Source organism: Dipodomys merriami, unplaced genomic scaffold, assembly GCF_024711535.1.
Source record: "Dipodomys merriami isolate MVZ:Mamm:240054 unplaced genomic scaffold, mDipMer1.0.p SCAF_14, whole genome shotgun sequence".
NCBI classification, from domain to species: domain Eukaryota; kingdom Metazoa; phylum Chordata; class Mammalia; order Rodentia; family Heteromyidae; genus Dipodomys; species Dipodomys merriami.
This window is the reverse complement of record NW_027202715.1, coordinates 5,841,794-5,863,418: the sequence shown is the minus strand read 5'-3', so window position 1 is coordinate 5,863,418 and position 21,625 is coordinate 5,841,794. Positions and strand designations below refer to the sequence as shown.

General features: G+C 41.8%; 1 protein-coding gene across 31 annotated transcripts in view; it reads left to right on the top strand.

The window, feature by feature from the left end:
• Nucleotides 1-20,302, top strand: part of Kcnma1 (potassium calcium-activated channel subfamily M alpha 1) — a 701,247-nt gene extending 680,945 nt beyond the window's left edge. For 8 of the 31 annotated variants that reach the window (XM_070020665.1, XM_070020689.1, XM_070020662.1 and 5 more), the window contains 5 exons: nt 4,585-4,779; nt 7,232-7,350; nt 8,946-9,170; nt 12,060-12,088; nt 18,911-20,302. In XM_070020665.1, the coding sequence (XP_069876766.1) occupies nt 4,585-4,779; nt 7,232-7,350; nt 8,946-9,170; nt 12,060-12,088; nt 18,911-19,065 (723 nt within the window). In that variant the 3' untranslated portion in view covers nt 19,066-20,302. Of the gene's footprint in view, nt 1-4,584; nt 4,780-7,231; nt 7,351-8,945; nt 12,089-18,910 lie in introns of those variants that run through there. The other 23 variants (XM_070020674.1, XM_070020679.1, XM_070020677.1 and 20 more) reach the window with 6 other exon arrangements.
• The last annotated feature ends 1,323 nt before the right edge of the window (nt 20,303-21,625 follow it).

Here is a 21,625-nt window from a genome sequence, read left to right as displayed (position 1 = left end):
ATGTTCAAGCCTGGTGGCAGTAGATTCACACGGGGAAGGATGGTATGGGGCGGGCTAGATGGCGCTGGGGCCTCAAGTTTCCCTGTGGCAATGCCTTGCTCCTTGTGCCGGCATTTCATGGCCTCTTGTTTCCTTATGAAACCTAGGAATCACTCAGCTTTACAGGCCAAGGGCACATATTAATATGAAGTTCTCTGTATTAGCCCTAAGAACACAGACCTATGGAGAGAGGGCATTTCTAAGTTAGATGCATTGCTAGTGCATTTTTTTTTTTGTAAATTTCTGGCAATATAGAGTTTTGAATTCAGGGCTTCTCACTTAGTAAATGAGAAGGTTGGCTTACTTGTTTGGCTAATGCTGTGCTATTTGAGCCATGTCTCCAACCTGTTTTTTGCTGTTTATTTTGGAGATGAAGGGTTGCTGACTTTTGGGCCCAAGCTGACCCAAGGTTGTTCACTCTTCTGAGTAGCTAGGATTAGAGGTGTGAGCCATGAGCATGCAGCTGGTCAATCACTCTTTTTTACCAACCACCAGTTATTAATTATATATGAGAAGTTACACAAATGATCTCATTTAATACTTATCTATAAGCTATTGGTTTGTTTTTCATCCAAGTCTGAAGCATAGAAAAGTAACATAACTATCCCATTGTTTCTTTCTTTTTTCTTTCATTCCTTTCTCTCCCTTTTTCTTTCTTTCCTTCTTTCCTTTTCTTTCTTTCTTTCTCCCTTTCTTTCCCTCTCTTCCTCCTTCCTTCCGTCCTTCCTTCCTTCCTTTCTTCCTTCATTTCTTCCCTTTTTTTTTTGTCAGATGCAAGGTTAGAACTTAAGGTCTGAGCAACTGTCCCTGAGTTCTTTTTGCTCAAGGCTAGCACTCTACCACCTTGAGCCACACCACCACTTCCAGTTTTATGGTGGTTAATTAGAGATAAGAGTCTCAGTCATAGCCGGGTGCTGGTGGCTCACGCCTGTAATCCTAGCTACTCAGGAGGCTGAGATCTGAGGATCGCGGTTCAAAACCAGCCCAGGCAGGAGAGACCTTGAGACTCCTATCTCCAATAAACCACCAGAAAACTGGAAGTGGCGCTGTAGCTCAAGTGCTAGAGCGCTCACCTTGAGCTGAAGAGCTGAGGGACAGCGCCCAGGCCCAGAGTTCAAGCCCCACGACCGACAAAAAAAAAAAAAAAAAAGAGTCTCAGTCTTTCCTTTGAGGGCTGGCTTCCAACCAGGATCCTCAGATTTCAGCCTCCTAAGTAGCGAGGATTACTTCTTTTTTTTCTTTCTTTTTCTTTCTTCCTTTCTCTCTTCCTTCCTCCCTCCACTTCTTTCTCTCCCTTTCTTTCTTTCTTTCTTTCTTTCTTTTTTCTTTCTTTCTTTCTTTCTTTCTTTCTTTCTTTCTTTCTTTCTTTCTTTCTTTCTTTTTCTTCCTTCCTTCCTTCTTTCCTTCCTTCCTTCCTTCCTTCCTTCTTTCCTTCCTTCCTTCCTTCCTTCCTTCCTCTTTCTTTCTTTCTTTCTTTCTTTCTTTCTTTCTTTCTTTCTTTCTTTCTTTCTTTCTTTCTTTCTTTCTTCCTTTCTTCCTTTCTTTCTTTTTTGTGATACTTCATGATTGCTAGGCAGGAGCTCTACCACTTGAGTCATATTTTCAACCATTTTATGTTCTTTCTGTGTCTCTGTCTCTGTCTCCCTGTCTTTCTGTCTCTCTGTCTCTCGATCTCTCATGGTCTCACTTTTTGCTCAGGGCCAGCCTGGACTAAAATATACTTACATTCTCACTATAGTTGGGATGACAGGCATGCATGCAGAGATCACGATGCTGAGCTATTTGTTGAGACAGGACCTACTGATCTCAAACCACCATCCTTCCTATCCCCATTTCTTGAGCAGCTCTCTTAGGACTTTTTAAAAATATCATATTGTATCCTCTACCTATAGATAATTTTACTTCTTTGTATCTTATATGATCCATAGCATCTCTAGCAAATTGTTGAAGAGGTGATATGAGAGTTAACTCCTTGTCTTCCTCTGGTTCTTGAAGGAAAACATCAATTCTTTTTGCCATTTAGTCTGACATGTTAATTGTGGGCTTTTCTTCCATGCCCTGTATGAGAATGATGAAGTTGCCTCCTGTCCCAATATGTTTCAAGCTTATGAAAAGTAACTGGATCCTGTTACCTGTTTCTTCAGTCCACTGGAATTCCTGCTCTTACTCCAAAAAAAAGCAAACTGATTCAATGTGTAAAGTCAGCTTTATTATCATTTAATCTTTTACTTTGTGCTGCTATGTAGTCTAAATGTTTTATAATTTTATTTTGATGTCTATATGAATGCTTTCTATGTTTTTCTTTGATTTCTTCTCAGAATTATTTAGACAGTCTAAAGGATACGTTTCCTTTATATCTTGAACACTGTTTCTCTCTCACTCGCTCTCTCTCCCCCCCTTCCCTGCTCTGGTGTGCCCTTTTGCTTTCTCTAATTTTTATCTAGGTGTGGTCAGTTTATAGTTTATGACTTCTCTGCCATCCATCCACCTTACCTACAGTTAGAATTCTCCCCTCGATCTCAATGAAGGATGTTAATTGTAACACAAAGGCCTTTGTCAGAGTTCCATGACCTGCTTACTTATTTCATGGGCTAGGCAGTGCTGAGAAATAGCATCCTGCTTGTAAAGATGCGTTATCTGACTGTTGGGAAGATAACTTCCCCCTGGACATTTGGGAGATGTCTGTACAGGTGCTGTAGAATATCATTCTGTTAGTCTCTTCCGCTGCTACTTCATTCAGAATGAGATTCCACACCCCATTCAAACTCCACCTAGAGAAGTTTTCCTGTGACGTTCCTGGGTCTGGAATGAATGCACCTGGGAGTGGATCCACACTGAGAAGTACAGGTTAAAGTACAAAACAAAGGCCATGTCTTCCAAGCCCTGAAACCAAAACACAAACACAAAAGATTGACCAGTCAAGGGAAGGCTGAAGAGGAAGGAGACTGTCATCACAGCAAAGGCCCTGGGTCTCTGATAGTAGGCCAGAAGTATGTATCAGGGTCCAGGTACTTTTCTCAGTGCTTCAAGCAGGTTGAGTCATCCAGTCCCCATTCCCCGCCCCCACCTATTTCTCTAGATCATGACATTGAGGCATAAAAGTATAAAATAACTTTCCAAGGCCACACAGCTTCTGAGAGGAGGAGGCAGCATTCTGCCAGCAGCCCAAATCCACATCCCCTCAGGCAGACACATCTCCTCTTTTGTTCCTCTTGTCTCCCACTTATCCCAGCTCCAATCTGGGCATCAATTCTCCTCAAGGCCTGCCAGGCTGTGAAGTCTCCCCCCATGTACTTTACCATTGGCATTTGATGCATTTGGGTGAGTGTTTTCCTGAGGAATGTGAAATACAAACTCACTAGTGACACTATCTTCTTGCAAGTCCTCATGGGTCTCTTGGCCTCATAACCTTGACCTTAATGACCATGTGTTTTTTTTATTTACTGAGAAAAAAATGAAGCCTAGAATGCTTAGGCATCACTTTCGTGCCTTCATGTTATCCTTTGTCTTGAAAAAGGATAGCAAAGAAGGGTGAGGGCCAACCTTACTAGGTTTCTTCCCCCTACATTTGCCAGGTAGCCTAAGAGCTGCTGAATTATAATGCACCTGTCTGTCCTACCCTCCTCCCAGAGGTCATCAATTACCGAATGCCAGAGCCAAGTAAGATTTTACTTACTAGCCCACTTGATTTCTCCTTACACAGGAAAATGGAATGCAACACCTTGAACAGAGATTTCCCTCAAATTAGGCTGGGTGACAAATGTCTTTTTAAGCTCTTTCATTTGACATCCTATTAATTTTTTAAAGCTCTCATTGTTTTCTTCCCAACAGACCTGTTAGGTTTCAGATGTGAGACAAATGTACACTTAGAAGGAAAATTCTTTAATAAGCTCTATTTTCCTCAGACGACTGAGGTTAGTTTAACAAACAGAAGCCAAACTCCGCACAGCGGGACACTTAGTGTGTCATAAATTTGTGTGGCTTATTTATTGATGGAGACTTCTTGCTTAGACTGTTAACAAAGCATATGATAAATTGTTGCATATGTAGCATTAACGATTCTCTTGGTATCTCATTCCTGCACAGAGAGACGTAGTACCATTTTTGGGTAGCTTCCTAACCCATGGGTGACAGGTCTTCAAGGACAGCCTTTTCTGGAGTAGCAGCCTAGGCTGGCTATCTTATTACATGCATCACAAGTCCTAGAGTTGGCAAAGAGACTTGCAAAGACACAAGGCAGGGTTTGCGTCCCTACCAATACCAGCAATGGTAAACACCACTTATTTCAGACTTTAGCCCTTTAAATAAAAATCCTTGAGTTGTTTTTTTTTTTTTTAAGTCAGGCTCTTGTGGTGGAATCAAGCAAAAGAGAAAAGAATGGAATAATTGGAGGCTGCTGTCTCTTCACTTCCCACATAAAATTATTTGAAGAGACAGGCCAGAACTTTACATGGGAGATACTAAGAAAACTTGTAATTTGGATGTCGCTGTCATGACTTTAGGATGAGTTGCTGAAGGATGTCCCCCTCCTCCATCTTTCCACAGACATACTTCAACGACAATATCCTCACCCTGATACGGACCCTGGTGACCGGAGGAGCTACCCCAGAACTCGAGGCTCTCATTGCTGAAGAGAATGCACTTCGAGGGGGCTACAGCACCCCCCAGACGCTGGCCAATAGGGACCGCTGTCGTGTGGCCCAGTTAGCACTGCTGGACGGACCCTTTGCAGACTTGGGGGTGAGTGCTCTGTCTAGAGGCTGCCTGACTCCATTGATCCGGATGAAGTCGATGCCGCGTGGCAACCGGCCAGACGATCTGTCTTTCTCCCTCTGGAAACAAGTAAAGAAATGAGAGCTATGATGTGCTATCAAGGCGCTCCTGCCTTGGAACTGCGAACTTGCTGTTCTCCTCAGCCTTCTACTTCCCTGAGCTGCATAGGGAGCTAAGGATGGGAAATCTTTCCATAGGGTCCTGGCATAGGCGGGGCTGCTCAGTTCCAACTCTACTTTAGTAGCACTTAGGGATGCTCAGCCCCAAACTCCAGGATTCTTAGTGTCTTCCTCTTTACAGCCAAGACATGGATGGCTTCCAGAGCACTAAGGGCAGATGTGAGCACCAACACCCCTGGCAACATAGACAGGGTCTTCGTTGGATCCCTCAGATGCTTCTTATTCAAAACCTAGGTCTTACTGTTTTTGAGGCTAGACTCGGGTTCTCCCTCTCCTTGCCCTTCCTATGACAGAGGTGGCCCACACCTCCCTTTTGGTGCCAGAATGATGTACCCAATGGATGGAGCCAAAAATATGTTACACAACGTTGTACACCAAGTTCAAGAGTAGAAAGATTCCTCTCCATGTGCCAACACATATTAATGCCTACTTTCACTTATTTCAGAGTAATTGTAGGCTGGGTCCTGCATTAGACTAAGCTTCCCGCCCCCTCTCAGTTTCGGGATTTGAACTCAGGGCTTTGTACTTGCAGGGCAGGTACTCTACTGTTTAAGTCATGACTCTGCCCGCTTTGTGGTTGGGTTACTTATTTATTCTGCCAATCATAGGGCTTGAACTCAGAGCCTGCATTCTGTCTTGAGCTTTTTTTTCCTCAAGTCTAGCACTCAACCACTTGAACCACATGTCCACTTCCTGCTTTTTGGTGGTTGATTGGAGTTAAGAATGCCATAGACTGTTCTGTCCAGGCTGTGTTTGAGTGGTGATCTACAGATCTCAGTTTCCTGAGTACCTAGGGTTTCAGGTATGAGCCACTGGTGCCCAGGTGAGCCACTGGTGCCCAGGTTTCTCTGGTTATTTTTGAATGAACTTATTTTTCACACAGCCTGGACTGTGATTCTCCTATTTATACTTCCCATCATTGCTGAGATGACAAGTGTACCCCATCACACTTGATTTTTTTTTCTGTTGAAATAAGAGAGCCTCACAAACATGTTTGGCTGGGCTGGCTTAGAACTGCTATCCTCCCTACTTAACCTTCCATATAATTGAGGTGACAAGTGCATACCACCATGCCCAACTAATTTTGAGATGGGGGTCTTGTGAACTTTTTGCCCAAGGATGACTGTGAACTCAGTCTCAGCCTCCTAAGTAGCTAGAATGATAGACATGTGCCACCGCACCTGGTTTAGACTGAACTTTTCTGGAAAGATGATTTTCACAATTGGTGACTTTATTATTATTAATTATTATTATTATCCTCAAGTATTTGTACAAAGGAGTTGTCATTTAATGAAGCAGTTTATGAATACACTATATTTTGATCAGTGTTACCCCTTTTAACATTCTCACCCATACTTCTCCTAACGTGGTGACTATAACTATTATGCATTTACTTATAGAATGGAACAGGAAAAAATACTTTGTCACGGCAATACATGGCCCCATCTATATTTTGTAATATGACACCCTTATGGAACTCCCACTGATGGGAAGGATTCAGAGAAGTTATTCTTCAAGTCCCTTCCTATGATAGGGCATCCACCCTGGCTGCGCGAAGCTAAGTGATATTGCATCTCCAAGTGGCTGCGTTTGCTTTCACCTTCTGAGTCAGGTCTCAGACTCTGGGGAAGTGGTTGTGAACTGATCAGAACTGTGAATTCCAGTTTTTCTATCTGCAGACCCTTAGCTCCTGAGGAAATGCTTCCTTTCCTCCTTTGCCATCTCTGAGGTCTGCAAATTGTGCTTTTCACACAGCCCTTACCCGGAAGAGTCTGTCTCCCTAGGAACCGGTGGGGTCTTCTCTCCTTGCAGTGATTTTCATTATCACTTGGGCAGTTTTGACAACATGACCGGCTGTAGTGGACACAGCTGAGCTGGGGCAAACACATAATCACTGCGGTGCAGAGCTTGTTTCTTCTCCTCAGCTGACATACATCTGAGACCTTTAGGTGTGACACCCTCACTTCAAGTAAGTGAACAGCACTTAGAGCTCTCATTGCCGTAGGTGGAAAGCTGCAGGGTCCCTAGAGGAAACCTCTCATTGTCAGATCCCTCAGATCAGCTCCACTGGATGTAGGCTGTTAACCATGTGGATTTCTTCAGCCACAACCCAGAGGCACAGACCCTCCAATTCACAAGACAACAAAACAAGCTTTTATGAAAAGCTTCTCGTCCCCCTGGACCTCGACTTGCAGGCAAATAAAAATGATGTTTCTCTCTGTTCTTTTGTTGTCTCCCAGGATGGTGGTTGTTATGGTGATCTGTTCTGTAAAGCTCTGAAAACATATAACATGCTTTGTTTTGGAATTTACCGGCTGAGAGATGCCCACCTCAGCACCCCCAGCCAGTGTACAAAGAGGTGAGTATCTTTGCACTCTCTGGAGCGGGTGGCACCCAAACACAGAGACTGATACCTTCTCCTGTCCCCTAGAGGCGAGGAGCTCGTACATATGAGTTCATGCTCACAACATGCAAATCACTCGGCTCACATTAAACTTGACGCTGATCTTGGAACCTAGCAAACAGAGGAGGTGTAGACACTGTGGGAAGAATTCAAGTTTTGTAAGATAGTTTCATCACCTTATTACAAAAGCCAAGACCTGCAACTTCAGTGACCGGGGTCACCTCCATTGGCACCTAGTGACAATGTGATATTGCATATTGCTAGTATTTAAGATAGAGATTTATCTTTAAGTGTGTTCTATCTTGGACTCCTATATTTCACTTCATATATATTTTCACTGATTCTTTTACTTTTATGTGCATGGTTTCAAGAAAATTATGTGTATTAACAACGTAAGTAGTAAAGTAACAGCTTAGGCATGCTAGTTATGTTTGGCTAATATGTGTTAAAATAAATTTATAGCAGGCAGAATTCCAGAATTACCCAAAGCAATAATTTTTTCATAACACTCCAGGAAGCAATGGTACACAGGTGAGTCTTTCTCACCTCTGCATGTCAGAATCACCCTGGGAACTTTTGAAAAATACTCATTATTTTGAGCCAGGTCCTCGGGAGGCTGAGTTCTGAGGATCTCAGGAAAAAAAAAAAACAGGCATGAAAGGCCATAAACTCAGATCTCCAATTAACTTCCCAAAACCAGAAATGGTGGTATAGCTCAAGTGGTAGACTACTAGCCTTGAGCAAAAAACCTCAGGGACAGCACGCAGGCCCTGAGTTTAAACCCCATGACCAACCAAAAAGCAAAAGAATTCATTATTTTTTTTATAACTAGTGTGTAAGAAACACATACACACATATCTATTTATAAATACATACCATTTTATATATCTCTACCCAGGAATGGCAACATCTAGCCAGATAACAATTGCCACAGACCAATGAGCTTCCACAGCCTAGCAAACATGAGAACTACCTGCCCTTGCCCTTATTAAGAACAAAGTTCTGGGCCTAGCATGTTGGTGCATGCCTGTAATCTAAGTTATTTAGGAGGAGGAGGAGGTAGGAATATCAGGGTCTATGGCTAGCCTAGAATAGGTGTGGAAAGAAACCCTAATAGAACAACCCTAAAAGCAGAAGAACTGGGGGAGAAGAGTGTGAGTCAAGTGGCACAGGGCTTGCCTAGAAAGTGGAAGGCCTTGAGTTCAATCCCCAGTAGAATGGGCATTTTCCTGAGGCCCTTGGATGGTGCTTATCTGTCGCTCTAGGAGCACACATGGAAATTTGCTGGTATCAAGAAAACATGATGATTTCTGTGGTTTTGCCTAGTGTTAGCCAGCACCTCTGCCTGTCCTCATGGCTGGCTGCTTTGGTAGAGATACAGAGTAGAAAATTTCATAGAACTGGAAAGAGAAGTGGAGGTCATTGGACCAGTTCATCTTCTAAATCCTCTGCTCCACTTGAACAACCCGGTTCCCTTTTCCACTTCAAGTAGAGTTGAGTTCTCTAACCAGGTCACCTCAGACTGTGACATCTCTCCTTTCTCTGCCTAGGTATGTCATCACCAACCCCCCCTACGAGTTTGAGCTTGTGCCGACGGATCTGATCTTCTGCCTGATGCAGTTTGACCACAACGCCGGCCAGTCCCGGGCCAGCCTGTCCCATTCCTCTCAGTCTTCACAGTCCTCCAGCAAGAAGAGCTCCTCCGTCCATTCTATCCCATCCACAGCGAACCGGCAGAACCGGCCCAAGTCCAGAGAATCTCGGGACAAACAGAAGTACGTGCAGGAAGAACGGCTTTGATTTGTGCATCCACCGCCACCGTGTGTGAAACTGTATCCGCTACTCATTTTTCCAGTTGGTGTTTCCAACAAAGTAACTTTCCCTGTTTTCCCTGTAGTCCTCCCCTCTTTTATTTTTTTACACATATTTGCATATGTATGATAGTGTGCATGTGGTTGTCATTTTTATTTCACCACCATAAAACCCTTGAGCACAACAACAAATAAGCAGACGGACCAAAAAGTTATTTATGATTCTAGGAGAAATATAACCCAAAGGCATGCTCCAGACATAAATAGCTCACTTCAAGAATGAGTTCACAGATTAGAAAAGAACACTCATGATCAATGTTAGGTAAATCCAGGTGTATTTAATGTGCAAGAAAAGTTGATTCTGATTTATCAGGATTATCGGGGTGCTTTGGGTTTTGATTTTGTTTGTTTTCCTCTCTATCTCTCTCTCTTTCTCTCTGTCTCTCTTTCTCTCTGTCTCTCTAAATATGTACACCATTAGTTAGCACACATTTATTTGAAACAAGACACCAAAAAGCAATGAAAATGTATTGATCATTTTCCACTCTCTGGGCTGAAGTATCACAAAGCATTTGAAAAGCTTTCACACTTTGTGAGGATAATTATTAAATACCTGCTTGTTGCAAGACAGCATCAAAGATTTTTTTTCTTTCAGTTACTCAGTAAGGCCTTTTGTCCCAGAGCTAGCTTCCTTTGGGAGTTTATACAAACATTTCTAACCTTAATACAGAGGAGGGTGTATCCAATCCTAGTCATTTAAGGGAGAAGAGGTTTGATTGCATATTCAATTGTTTCCTGTCTCCTTAGGCTGCCATATGAATAGCTATTTTTTTCCTTTACTTTTGACATTTGGGATGAAAAGCCATATGTATCATAAATATCAGATGTAAACCATTAAAAACTGCCTTCCTGGGACTTTCACATCTTTTAAAAGGTGAATTACTTACCTTATGTACAGAATAAATAATGCTCAGGAAAGAGCAAGTATTTTTCCATGAGTTCTCAGGGGACTTTTTTACTCCCCTTTGTTTGATTAGCAAGGGTCCCATTGCCAGGTAGAAGCTGGGCTGGGGTGATGGCGGAATGAGAGGAAGACAAACCCAGAAATAGAAATGTTTCTGTAGGAGCAACATGTTAAATAAACTAGGATATTAGAGGAGTAAGCCATAGATGACTGAGAAAACAAAAGATGGTGACCACCTTCAATTTTTGGCACAGCTGCATGACACTTTGTCCCAATGCAGAAAAATGGTGGGAAAAGTTTTCTTTCTTTCTTTCTTTCTTTCTTTCTTTCTTTCTTTCTTTCTTTCTTTCTTTCTTTCTTTCTTTCTTCCTTCCTTCCTTCCTTCCTTCCGTTCTTCCTTCCTTCCTTTCTCTCTCTTTCCTTCCTTCCTTCCTTCCTTTCTTTCTTCCTTTCTCTCTCTTTCCTTCCTTCCCTCCCTCCCTTCCTCCTTCCCCTTCCTTCCTTCCTTCCTTCCTTCCTTCCTTCCTTCCTTCCTTCCTGCCTGCCTTCCTTCCTTTCTTCTTTCTTTCTTTCTTTCTTTCTTTCTTTCTTTCTTTCTTTCTTTCTTTCTTTCTTTCTTTCTTTCTTTCTTTCTTTCTTCCTTTCTTTCTTTCCTTCCTTCCTTCCTTCCTTCCTTCTTTTTTGGTGCAGGTACTAGGGTTTGAACTCAGGGCCTGGGCACTTTCTATTAGCTTTTTTGCTCCAGGCTGGCACTCTGCCAGAGCCACATTTCTACTTCTATCTTTTTGATGGTTAAGTGGATATGAGTTTCATAGACTTTCCTGCCCAGGCTTTCCTTGAACTGGGATACTCAGATCCCAGCCCCCTGAGTAGCTAGGATTCACAAGTGTGAGCCACCAGTGCCCAGCTCATCCTCCATTTCTTAAACATAGCCAATTCACACAGGAAGGTGAGTTACAGTGATACAGAATTGCTCCTCATCATTATGAGAGAGGAATGAGAAAGATGCAGCAGTGAGCCAAACACATTTTAGTATATATTTCTTTTCTGTTTGCTTTCCTTTGTTTTTTTGTTCCTAACAGTATGCATGGGAGGAAATTAGAAAAAAAAACACATTCTATTTTTCAACATACAGTTGTCACATATTTTATGCCTGCAAAATCATGTTTTAGATAATGCAACAGTTCTCAAAAAATTGGCCAATTCCTAACATAACCAAATTCTTGTATGGATAGACTAGCCCTATGCTAGTTTAAACCTATTTGAGATGTTTAATTTAAAAAAAAATCCATAGAGTAGAATAGGGGTAGAAAGGAGAAAGGGAAAAAAATGCCATAGCTGTACCATCTCTAAAAAGGTGTTTTTATGGTGAATGTTTTGGGTTTAGATTTTTGGATCCCCTTGTCCCCTCCAGCATGATAGTTTTGGAGATTTGCTTGCTGTGTGAATTGACAAGCACTTTTACTGACAAAAAAAATGGTGTAGCTGAGTCAGAACCACCTCTCCCCACACACTCACACCAAAGACAGAGACAACACAGTTTTCAAACCAGAGATGGGGTGGGGCCTATTGTATACATGTATGAGTGTAAGACTTTTTTTTCAAATTATTTTTGTCCCGATATATTTTGATTTATATATGATGTATAAGTATCTATCTCTCTCTATATATAACTATATATATAACTATAACTATATATATAACTATATATAATATCCCTAGTTTTGGATCATAAGGAGCTCTTCTTGCATTCTTTGCAAAGGAGGTTAAAAAAGTTCTGCCCTCCAAACATTTATAACGCTAAGAATCTGCCAGTTAAAGTGCTCAACAGGAAATATGACAGTTTCAAAGCATTGTAAAACTCACATAGCTTACTTCTCTCTCTAAAGTGCGACAAGGATGAATAGAATGGGCCAAGGTATGACAATTAATGGTTTTGCATGACCTAGCCACTGCTGGGGGTTTTCTTCTATAACGTTGTCCTTGTGAAAACTTTTGTGAAATTAAAAAAAAAGGAGTTACCAATTTTATTCTGTTATTGGTTTATTTTTTTAATTTATATTGTTCTGTTTGTGGTTTTAGTTATTTTGTTTTGCTTTTTCTCCGCCCCTCTTCCCGTTTCCCTCTCTTTCCCCCCCTTCCTTCTTCTTTCTTCCTTCACTTTTTCAATTGCTCAACGCCATGAGGCTGTGCTGCTGCTATGGCCTTAGAGTTTGTTTTGATGTTCTTGGGTTGGGGGTGTGGTTGGGGAATTGGGGTGGGGGGGACTTTCTTTCCATCTGGCTTGCCTTCAAATCTGCACGTGGCCTCCCTGCCCACCTTGGTACCTTGCTCCAAGTCCAAAAGCATTTTTCCATTGAGAAACCCAGCTTCCTCCACTCCCCCTCCCATTACCACCACCCTAACCCAGCCCCCATTGGTCTGTTCACATCTCTGTGTTTTATCTTGGCAAGACCTACCAAATCAAAAAATGATGCTAGTTGATGCTAAACTTTTCAGGAAAAGCTTGGCGGCTATCCCAATCCTGCTTCTCTGTAATTATTGTATCCTCCTGTTATTTAAACCAGGTGGGCTATTGATGGCACAACACTAATCACCTTTTTGTTCAAATAGTGTGATATAAAGTTAACACTGTTCAGCTGCATGGATCCACTTGAGACCCATGTCCAGTTGCCAGGGGGCTGATGACTCAGTTTTGATATTACCCAAATGGCCCCTGTCACCCATCTTTGGCTATTGGTTAAATCCCCAGCAGAGATTGGACAGCTAGAAGTCAATCCAAAGTTTTCTGTACAATCTTGTTAGCAAATCTAATGAGATGATTGCGTTTGTCATGGGACTGGAATGGGAACAGACTATGACATGAGATGAAATTTGGGCATCTTTCCGGGATTTTGGGCACACTAGCAGATAACTGAGACTGGATCATAGGTGGGTAATGATGTGCTTGATGATGGGAAAGCTGTCATGATTACTTGTGCTTTACTAGCTGATGTTTCTATATTGTATTTGCCTTAGTAGACTGAAGATTCTTCCCCATTGCTTCCTGTTTTAATTCCAAGATTCCCCTTTCTCCTTTAGGGGAACATCAGCTCATTTAGGAAGGAGGTATAACAAGGGTCTTACATTATGTCTCTTCCCTACTCCCTCTTCTCTGAAAACAGAAACAAAAAACAGGCCAAGGGAGAAGGTGAGAGAATTCTTTGAGGAGAAAGTGCCTACCTGCAGGTAATATAAACTACAGATAGAAATCCACAAATCTGGATTGTAGAACAGAGACAGTTTGTAAGCCAGTCAGTCGAGTTTGCTCCAACTACTCAGCCTCAATCATCTGATGACCATAGAGGCATCAGTGTCCCTAACAATTACTTCTGGGGTCTTTTCCAAAGCCCTCCCAAACAGATCCTTATGCTTACCTAATTCCTGCCACAATGAGGAGAGGTTTCTAGTTTCATTGAGAGTAATGACCCAGAACCTTAAATAGGTGCTATGTAAATATCTGAAAATAGTTGGATCGTGAACACTTTTATCCCTTTAACTTTCAAAAAATAATTATCCTTGTGCCCTTGGCTTATCTTGGAAAAAAATCAATGAATGCTTGGAAGAGCTCCACAAAATCACACTAATGGTATATCAGATTCTGGAGCTGGGTGTAGCTTCCAACCTAGGGATGGTCCTGTAATCTCAGAGAAGAGAGACACTGACTATACCTGCTGGCAGCATTGTCAAGATCCAAGATGACCAGAAATTTAAAAAAAGGATTTTTGACTGATTCTTCTTCAGCATGGGAAAAGCCTAAAGGTGTCTGTATCCCAATAGAGACAATTAAATCAACCTACCAGGTTCCTATGGCAACAGGCTCCTTAAAGGAGAAACTTCAGGGACTGGAGAAGTCAAGACAGGGTAAAAATCAATTTCTCCATCAGTTTCTTTCAGTCCACCTTTACTTTGTCCTGAAATGATAAAGAATAAACACCTGCCATTAAATTGGTTGACTGTGGCAACGCATTTCCATTGCAACCATGGAGAGGAAAAGAGTGAAAAATCTGTCCTTAGGGCTTCAGCTGGTCAAAGGACTACAGAGGAGGGTGGAGAGAGGCCGTATGCTCAGGAAATTAGTCAAAAGAGACACAGAGTCAGAGTAAAGAAACTGTAGAGAGAATGAGAGTCACCAAAAATCCCTCTGGTTCTGGCATAAACAATTTTTACTGTGTATGGAATAGCCCTATTCTGCCCAAGGAAAGAAAAGGAGGCAGTAGGTATGGGCAAGGCTGGTAGTCATCAAGGTTTGGGGAGCAGAAGGAGGGAGCCACATTGTTCATCTGGGAAGGGTTCGGCATTGCCTGTGAAGGTTGGAGCTCCTTGTTAACCCCTACTTGCTGACCCATCCTCTATCCAAACAGATCCTTTCCTTCCGTGCCTTCATTCTCTAATCCTTGGCTTGTGGCTTGTGGAGAACAGGGCTAATTATTGTGAATGCCTTTGTCGTGTCATTGTCTCCCCTTTTTTGCAGTCTTCTCTGGGGAGTAGTTATGTGAAAGGCTAATTCCCACAGAGCCAGCGAGTGCTGGCTGTCCAGTGCCACCTGTCTCTTTCTCTGCCTGTCATATGCCACATAGCTCAGCCCTTCCTTAACTTAGCACTCCTTAGGGAACCCTGCTCACCTAGAGCCATGCGGCTGCAGGAATTGCTAACTCTGACTCTAGGTCTTATGATCTCAGGGATGACACTGGCCATGAGAGGCATAGATGGACCACAGTGAGAGATAGAGAGGTGCCCCAGAACAACCACATTCCTGAGCTCTCCAACATAACACTATCGCCCCACCTTTTCCTTCACTTTCCAAATGAGAGAAACTACCCACTGTATTTTCCCATGTCGCCTCTACAACCACAATTCCCATTCTTCAGGCCAGGCTTCCACCCCTCCAAGTCCTGGCTCCTCTGTTGAAGAACTTCATTGGCAATCACATTCCGAGAGTCCCACCCATCCTAGTGACATCCTCCAGTACCTTTAGTATTCGAGTCAATTCTAACCTTATGCTAAAAGTTATGACCTTACTTCCTGCAGGAGTCCAGTCATTCTTCTAGGTAAATTACATTCATTATCACACTCAATTCTGTCATCATCATACAGGATCTGACAGAATCTCCATTGGACAGATGTGGAAATCAAGACACACTACAGTTTATAGAGTTAGCCATGATGATGTGATGCTCCTAACATTATTAATAATCTTAATGATCTTAGTGACTAACTTATATTTTCTTGCCCTGTAGCTAAAACTATAGTAAGTGCTTTGTGTCCACAGATCCGACTCTGATTGAAACAACAATCCTAGGAAGGTTGTGTCCTCAGTCCTATGCGACACAAGAGAAAGGATGCTAAGATAAATTATGCAGTATTACTTGCTCAGCCCCATGCAGTTAGTATGTGAGCGAGCCAGGCCTGATTGACTGTATCCTACTCCCGGCCCCCTGTCACCATTTCCCAAGCCACCTCTTCATGAGGGATTCATGGTGGATAGCTCACAGCATAGCTGATCTGGAGAAGTGACTTCTCCATGAATCAATGCGTTTATTTTTGAACCATTTTTTAAAAAAATAATTTGTTCTACTACATCAGTTGCCACAGACCAGGACATGTTGCTCCCTTCACACTCCATTAACTATTTTGTGACAAAAACTCCTGACAGGCAGGCAGGCCCTACATTGAACCAAGAGTGATGACATCATACTTGCATCTCCTCGAAGGTTAGGAAAGAAATGGGGCTATTTTCCTGTGTCCACGGGGACATTTTAGGACTGAAAATGAAATTCCCAGAAACCTTCCTGTCTTGTGGAACAAAGTAGAGAGTAGAACTAAATTCAAGGGTTTTAGATTTCACCTTGGCGCCATGTCAACATGGATTTGAATTCCTGCTCAGTGACTTCTTCCTGGTGGCCAGTTTTGTAGCCACTAATTGGCACAGGTTCTTCTCTGGAAGATAAAAGTCAGCCAGATGGTGTCTCTCAAACTTGAAGGGTCCTGCATGGGAGCCAAACGGATGGCAACCATTAAATGTGTGCTCCTCTGAAACTCTGGAGGGTGCTTCATAAAATACCTTAGCCATTGCCCTTTTCAGTAAAACATCTAGAGCATGCCGATATTTCCATTTCAACAATGCTTTAGAGATTCAGCATGTTGAAGGCTAACCAAGGCTCCACCAAATTCACACATTCATGTTTCAGGGGCTTCTAGAGTGACAGATATGCATTCTCAGACATGATGACAATCTCACTTCTTCACTGGGAAGTGGTTTCCTACAACCCCTTCTTTTTGCCAAAGCTATATGGGTGAAACACAGGGGCTACTCTGCTTAGATTAAACTTGATTTGCATTTCAGGCAAGAAATTGAAAGGGAAAGAGAGAAGCTTCAATATGGGAATAATACTCTTTTTCATAGAAGTTGATATTCTCTGTGGGAAAAGATCAATGAACCAATGGTAAAAACTAAATTCTGAACAATTATTCTCTGAAACAATCGTGAAGAAATTTTAAACCAATTGCAGCTGTTGGAGCTTTTACCACAAAGACCTCCTCCTTTTCCATCAGCAGAGTTACTTTTTCCAAGCCGGCATGTCCAACCTAGCTTTAAATCCCTCTGCAAATTCATTCTACACAACAGAACAACCAAAGCCAAGGGCAACTCCGGCACACAGAGCACAAACATCGGGCTTCGCTCCGAACCTCATCTTTACACATATACCGTTTGGAAGAAATCGTAGTTTGAAATTGTTCCAGAGGCTTGGCAATGCTTTTAAAACATGATAACCATCACACTTTACTCTTCTCTGAAAGGTTAGTTTAATCGTAGATCACAAAAAATTGGTTTCCACAAATGCATAATGGTTCATCTATGTCACACTTGAACTAAATGGTTTTTTAAATGGAGCTGAAATTATTTTGATGTGTACACAGACCCAGATTTCTATACAACCTTTTTTAACCAGCCCATCAGGAGTCTTGCCTCTAAAGCCTCATTAATAATTCAGATGTGCTGATGACTTTAAAAGATCTATGGAATTGAAGCTTAGGGGGAGAAAAAAAACCCTCTGCTTGACAAAAAGATAAATGAATGTAGAAAGAAGCTGTAGGAGTCTGGCAAGCTGTAGATCATCTCAGAACAGATTGTAACTTTATCATTCTGTCAGGGGGAATAATTTAAAGCACTTAATCAGTTAGCTTCACTGTGAGGATGTAGCATTATGAATTCCTATCGTCCAATCTGTTCAAATCAAAGTGAACTTAATTATAATAGGTGAGAGAGCTAGAGCAGGAAGGGAGTGTGAGACAGAACCAGGCAAGTGGTAGCAAGTGTCCTGAGGGCTAAACTCAGCTGTGGAACAAAAGGTAGTGAGGCTTTTTCCCAGGAACATCCACATCCCAGAGACCAACCAACCATCAACAGCAACATTGAGGGCACAGGAAACAGTAACAGTATGAACCCAAAAGAAACAAGCAGAATGGTCATGATCTAATCCCTTACAACACACACACACACACACACACACACACACACACACACACACACACACACACACACACACACACACACACATACACACACACACACAACGCCAGCCAGGTGAGTGATCTTTAACATATCAGCCTAGAACCACCTACAAGGCAATTGTGAATTCTTAGCAGGCAGAAAAGGAAACTGGAGTGATCATTAACTCCCTCACTCTGATTGTGCTTAAAAACTGTTCTCCTTTCCTTGATGTTTCATGAGCCCTTTGATTAAAGGTATGCTTCCAGAGCTAGGAGGTCCTGTGTGCTCAGTCCCTTCCTATCTATGCACATGGCCAATTTCCTGGGAAATTTCAATCCCAGGAAGAGACAGGAATAAGTCCTAAATAGCTCTGTATTGCTGAGTGGAGATAGATAGTTTCTAAACCTCCCTACTACGTAAGCCTGCAGTAGCCTGCAGTTCTCCTCAGCCATTTCTTGTATCTAGGGTGAGAATGAAATGACAAGCCAGCATTGAGCTCCTTTATTAACAGCTTGGATGTTGCCCCTTGAATCTCTTATCATAACTTTATACCAGCATAGAGTTCTCTTTCTTGAAATAAAAGTCATCTTAAAGCTCTCTTCTAAAACATTGCTTGCTATTCTGGTTTTCACTCCCACTGTCCAGCAGAGTCTCTGAGTTTCCTTTAAGCTCCCTAAAACTGGCTGCACAAGAGTTGATATATGCTTTTAAACCTGCTTGTTATAAACAAAGCCAAAGTCAAGGCAGGGAAAAAGAGGCGGTGCAGAAGATTCTAGACTGCTTGACCTGAGGCAGAGATGTTATCCCTGTACTCCAACTGGTACATACTCAAATTTTTTCTCAGACACGAGGCCTGTCCCCAATACCTGGGATATGCAGAGTCTCCTCACCACTAAAATCTTTCAGACCACTCAAATAACTCCAGAGAACATTGCCAGAGTTCATCTTCCAATCCTTCCTTATTCTCTGGCCCTGGTACCTCTAAGTCTCCACGGCACATTTTGTCCCTCCTTGCTACAAGGAGCAGAGGTGTGTTTCAGGTTCTGGGTCCTCCCTCCACTGCACTATCTCTTAGCAATTACTCACTGTCGACTTCTATCGATTACCTTTTTGAATTTTTTTCAATGAACTTTCCAAAAGCTTTATCCTATGACTAATTAAGCTTCTCATTTCTCCTTCTTGTTCTCTATCCATTTTGTCCTTTAGCAGAAAAGAAATGGTTTACAGATGAACCGGATAATGCCTATCCCAGAAACATTCAAATCAAGCCCATGAGTACCCACATGGTTAACCAGATCAACCAATACAAATCCACAAGCAGCTTGATTCCTCCAATCAGAGAAGTTGAAGATGAATGTTGACTCCCAGGAGACCAGAACTATTTTTTTAAAGCCTGACAAACTTCACAAATGGTGATGTGACTTTTTCTTCCTCTTACATGTTGAATCACTGGTGGGAACATTAGAATAAGCAAGAACTGCAAGAAAATAAAGTAGACAGGATTGCTCTCTTTGTCTGCCTTGAATATTGCTTCCATGTATTTTGGAAAAGAAAACGATTTCATTTATAAATGAACATACTAAAATAGTCATGTATAGCCTCTATCGTTTAAAATTATTTTTATTTATTAGAAAGAAAAATATATTTTTCTTTTCTTTTTCATTTTCAAATATCTTCCCTAGATCTAAACAATGCAAAATCAACATGGAGAAGTGGCCAGACTCCTTTGTGCATATTTCTCTTCCTTCTCTCTTTTTGCTTTGAGGAGGATGATGGTCACCACCACAACTAATTGTACTGAAGGGAAATGGATTATTAAAACAATTTTAAAATGGTTGACAATGTATCCATGTATTTGGGGAAATCCAGAACAGAAGATAAAAGGGAGCAGCTTGAATAGCTGCTTCTCTTCTTGATGGGTATGTATTTTGATCTGCGTTGACACCAGCTCTTAATAAATCAAAATGTATTTATTTTCACAGTTTTGAAAAATCAAGCTTTTGTAGCTTTAGTTTTCATTCTGTATCCCTCATCACTTTGTTCCTATAGTTAAGGGGAATACCTTCTTGCGTCCTTTCCTACAGCTTCAGATCAGGTTTGCCCAGACATCTGTGGATGATTGGGAGGATTGTGGAATTTCCACCTGGATACGGATGTTGAGGACCAGATTTGTGCAAGACATGGCTTGATTTGCTCTGATGGTGGGGACTCCTAAATGCTGTTATGCTTCTCATGTCATATTTCCAAACTACTCAAGCAAGTGGTTTCCATTTTAACAGGATCTAGTGAACTCTCCTTCTAATCCTTCCCCAAGTCTCAGAGCTTTGTAGCCTGTAAGTATGGGAACACCAGTGAACAGTTTTACTTAAGAACAGGATCTAAGTTGCACTCATTCTTCTCACTGAGTTTTTGTTAGAGAGCCAGAAGATGTCTAACACTATGGAGATGGTTTTTCACTCAGATTTTAATTTGCTGGCTTGCCTTGATTTAATTGCTGGGACAACACACACACACACACACACACACACACACACACACACACACACACACAGACAACTTGCTAAAACAATTTTTAAATAATAATAACAAAAAAGGAAAGTAACTGATGCACTTAATACAGACTGTTAGTAAAAGGCCTTTGAAAAAAATTACCAGCAATGAAATAAACTGTATCAACCACTTCAAACTGTGGTCAACAGATTTTTTTTTCTAACCACCAGACACAAATGAGATGTCTTAGAAACTCTGCTGTTGCTTGCATGCTCAGTGTACAATCGCCCCAACAACTGTTTTGTTCCAATGACTTAACAAGTATTTCGACTTCAAAACTGTCAATCTTCAACACAATCATCAGGGTCTCTGGAGAAGCATGGATGTGATAGTGACTTTTTAATGTTCTTATAAAATGTAAACTGTGGACAATTAACCAAACTAGTCAAAATATCTCCCCAAAGTCTCATGGTATCTATTCCATTAACTTTTTAGGCCATGACCCTGTGGTATCTAGTTTTGATAGTGCAAACCAGATCAGAGCAAAGCAATGAGACACCATGAAAACACATGTCCACAAAGTACTCCGATTACCAACATAGGCCAAACGAGCTTCCACCTCTGTCTACTCCCTGCAGAGCCAATGTAGTTGTACTTGCACCTTGTAGGCATTGTCCTGCAGTGACTTGTCGGACTATGGTTACTCTGTTGTCACGTTTTGTAGAATTAGTTCTATAAAAGTATTGTGATATAATCTATGTCCAATCGGATTGTTTAAAACAATACCTATAATCAATCACTAGTCTACTCAGCTGATTGAATAATGTCAACAGTCTCTATTCAGGCTTATACACATTTCTTGGTTTCCAATAAAATTGAAAATGTTTGTGGGGAGAACCCCCGCTGCTAGAATACCAGACAGCTTTTCTGAAAGCTAGGCCTTCTTTTACATAATGATTTTGCATTGGGATCCCCTAATACATTCATACCAATCCATGCTCTTCTTTCCTTCATGAGCCATAGTGGGCTCCTCTTCATTCTCCTTCCTGAGAACCACCTCTGAATTTGTTGTAGCTCTTTGGTCTCCTATGGCAGGCAGTGGGGATCACCTCAAGAACCTTTCCTTGGAGTAATATAGGACACAGTGCTCAGTGTCATCCTCTTCCCCGTGTTCCTCTGCATCAAGGCAATGTGGAAGTAACAGTGTAAAGTACAAACTCCATTGCCATCTCAAGTTTATTTATGATATCCTACAAAAACCAAGATGGTAGAAATTTATTTTCTTATATGGTAGAGCATTAGGCTCACACCCATGAGTTGTTCTGGGTCAGAAAATAAAACTGGGCATGGTTTTAGAAGGTATGCAAAATAAATAGATGGTGGCCCCTTTGGTAAAAATGTTGAGTTGAAGAGGCAATGGAAACAGAAGCA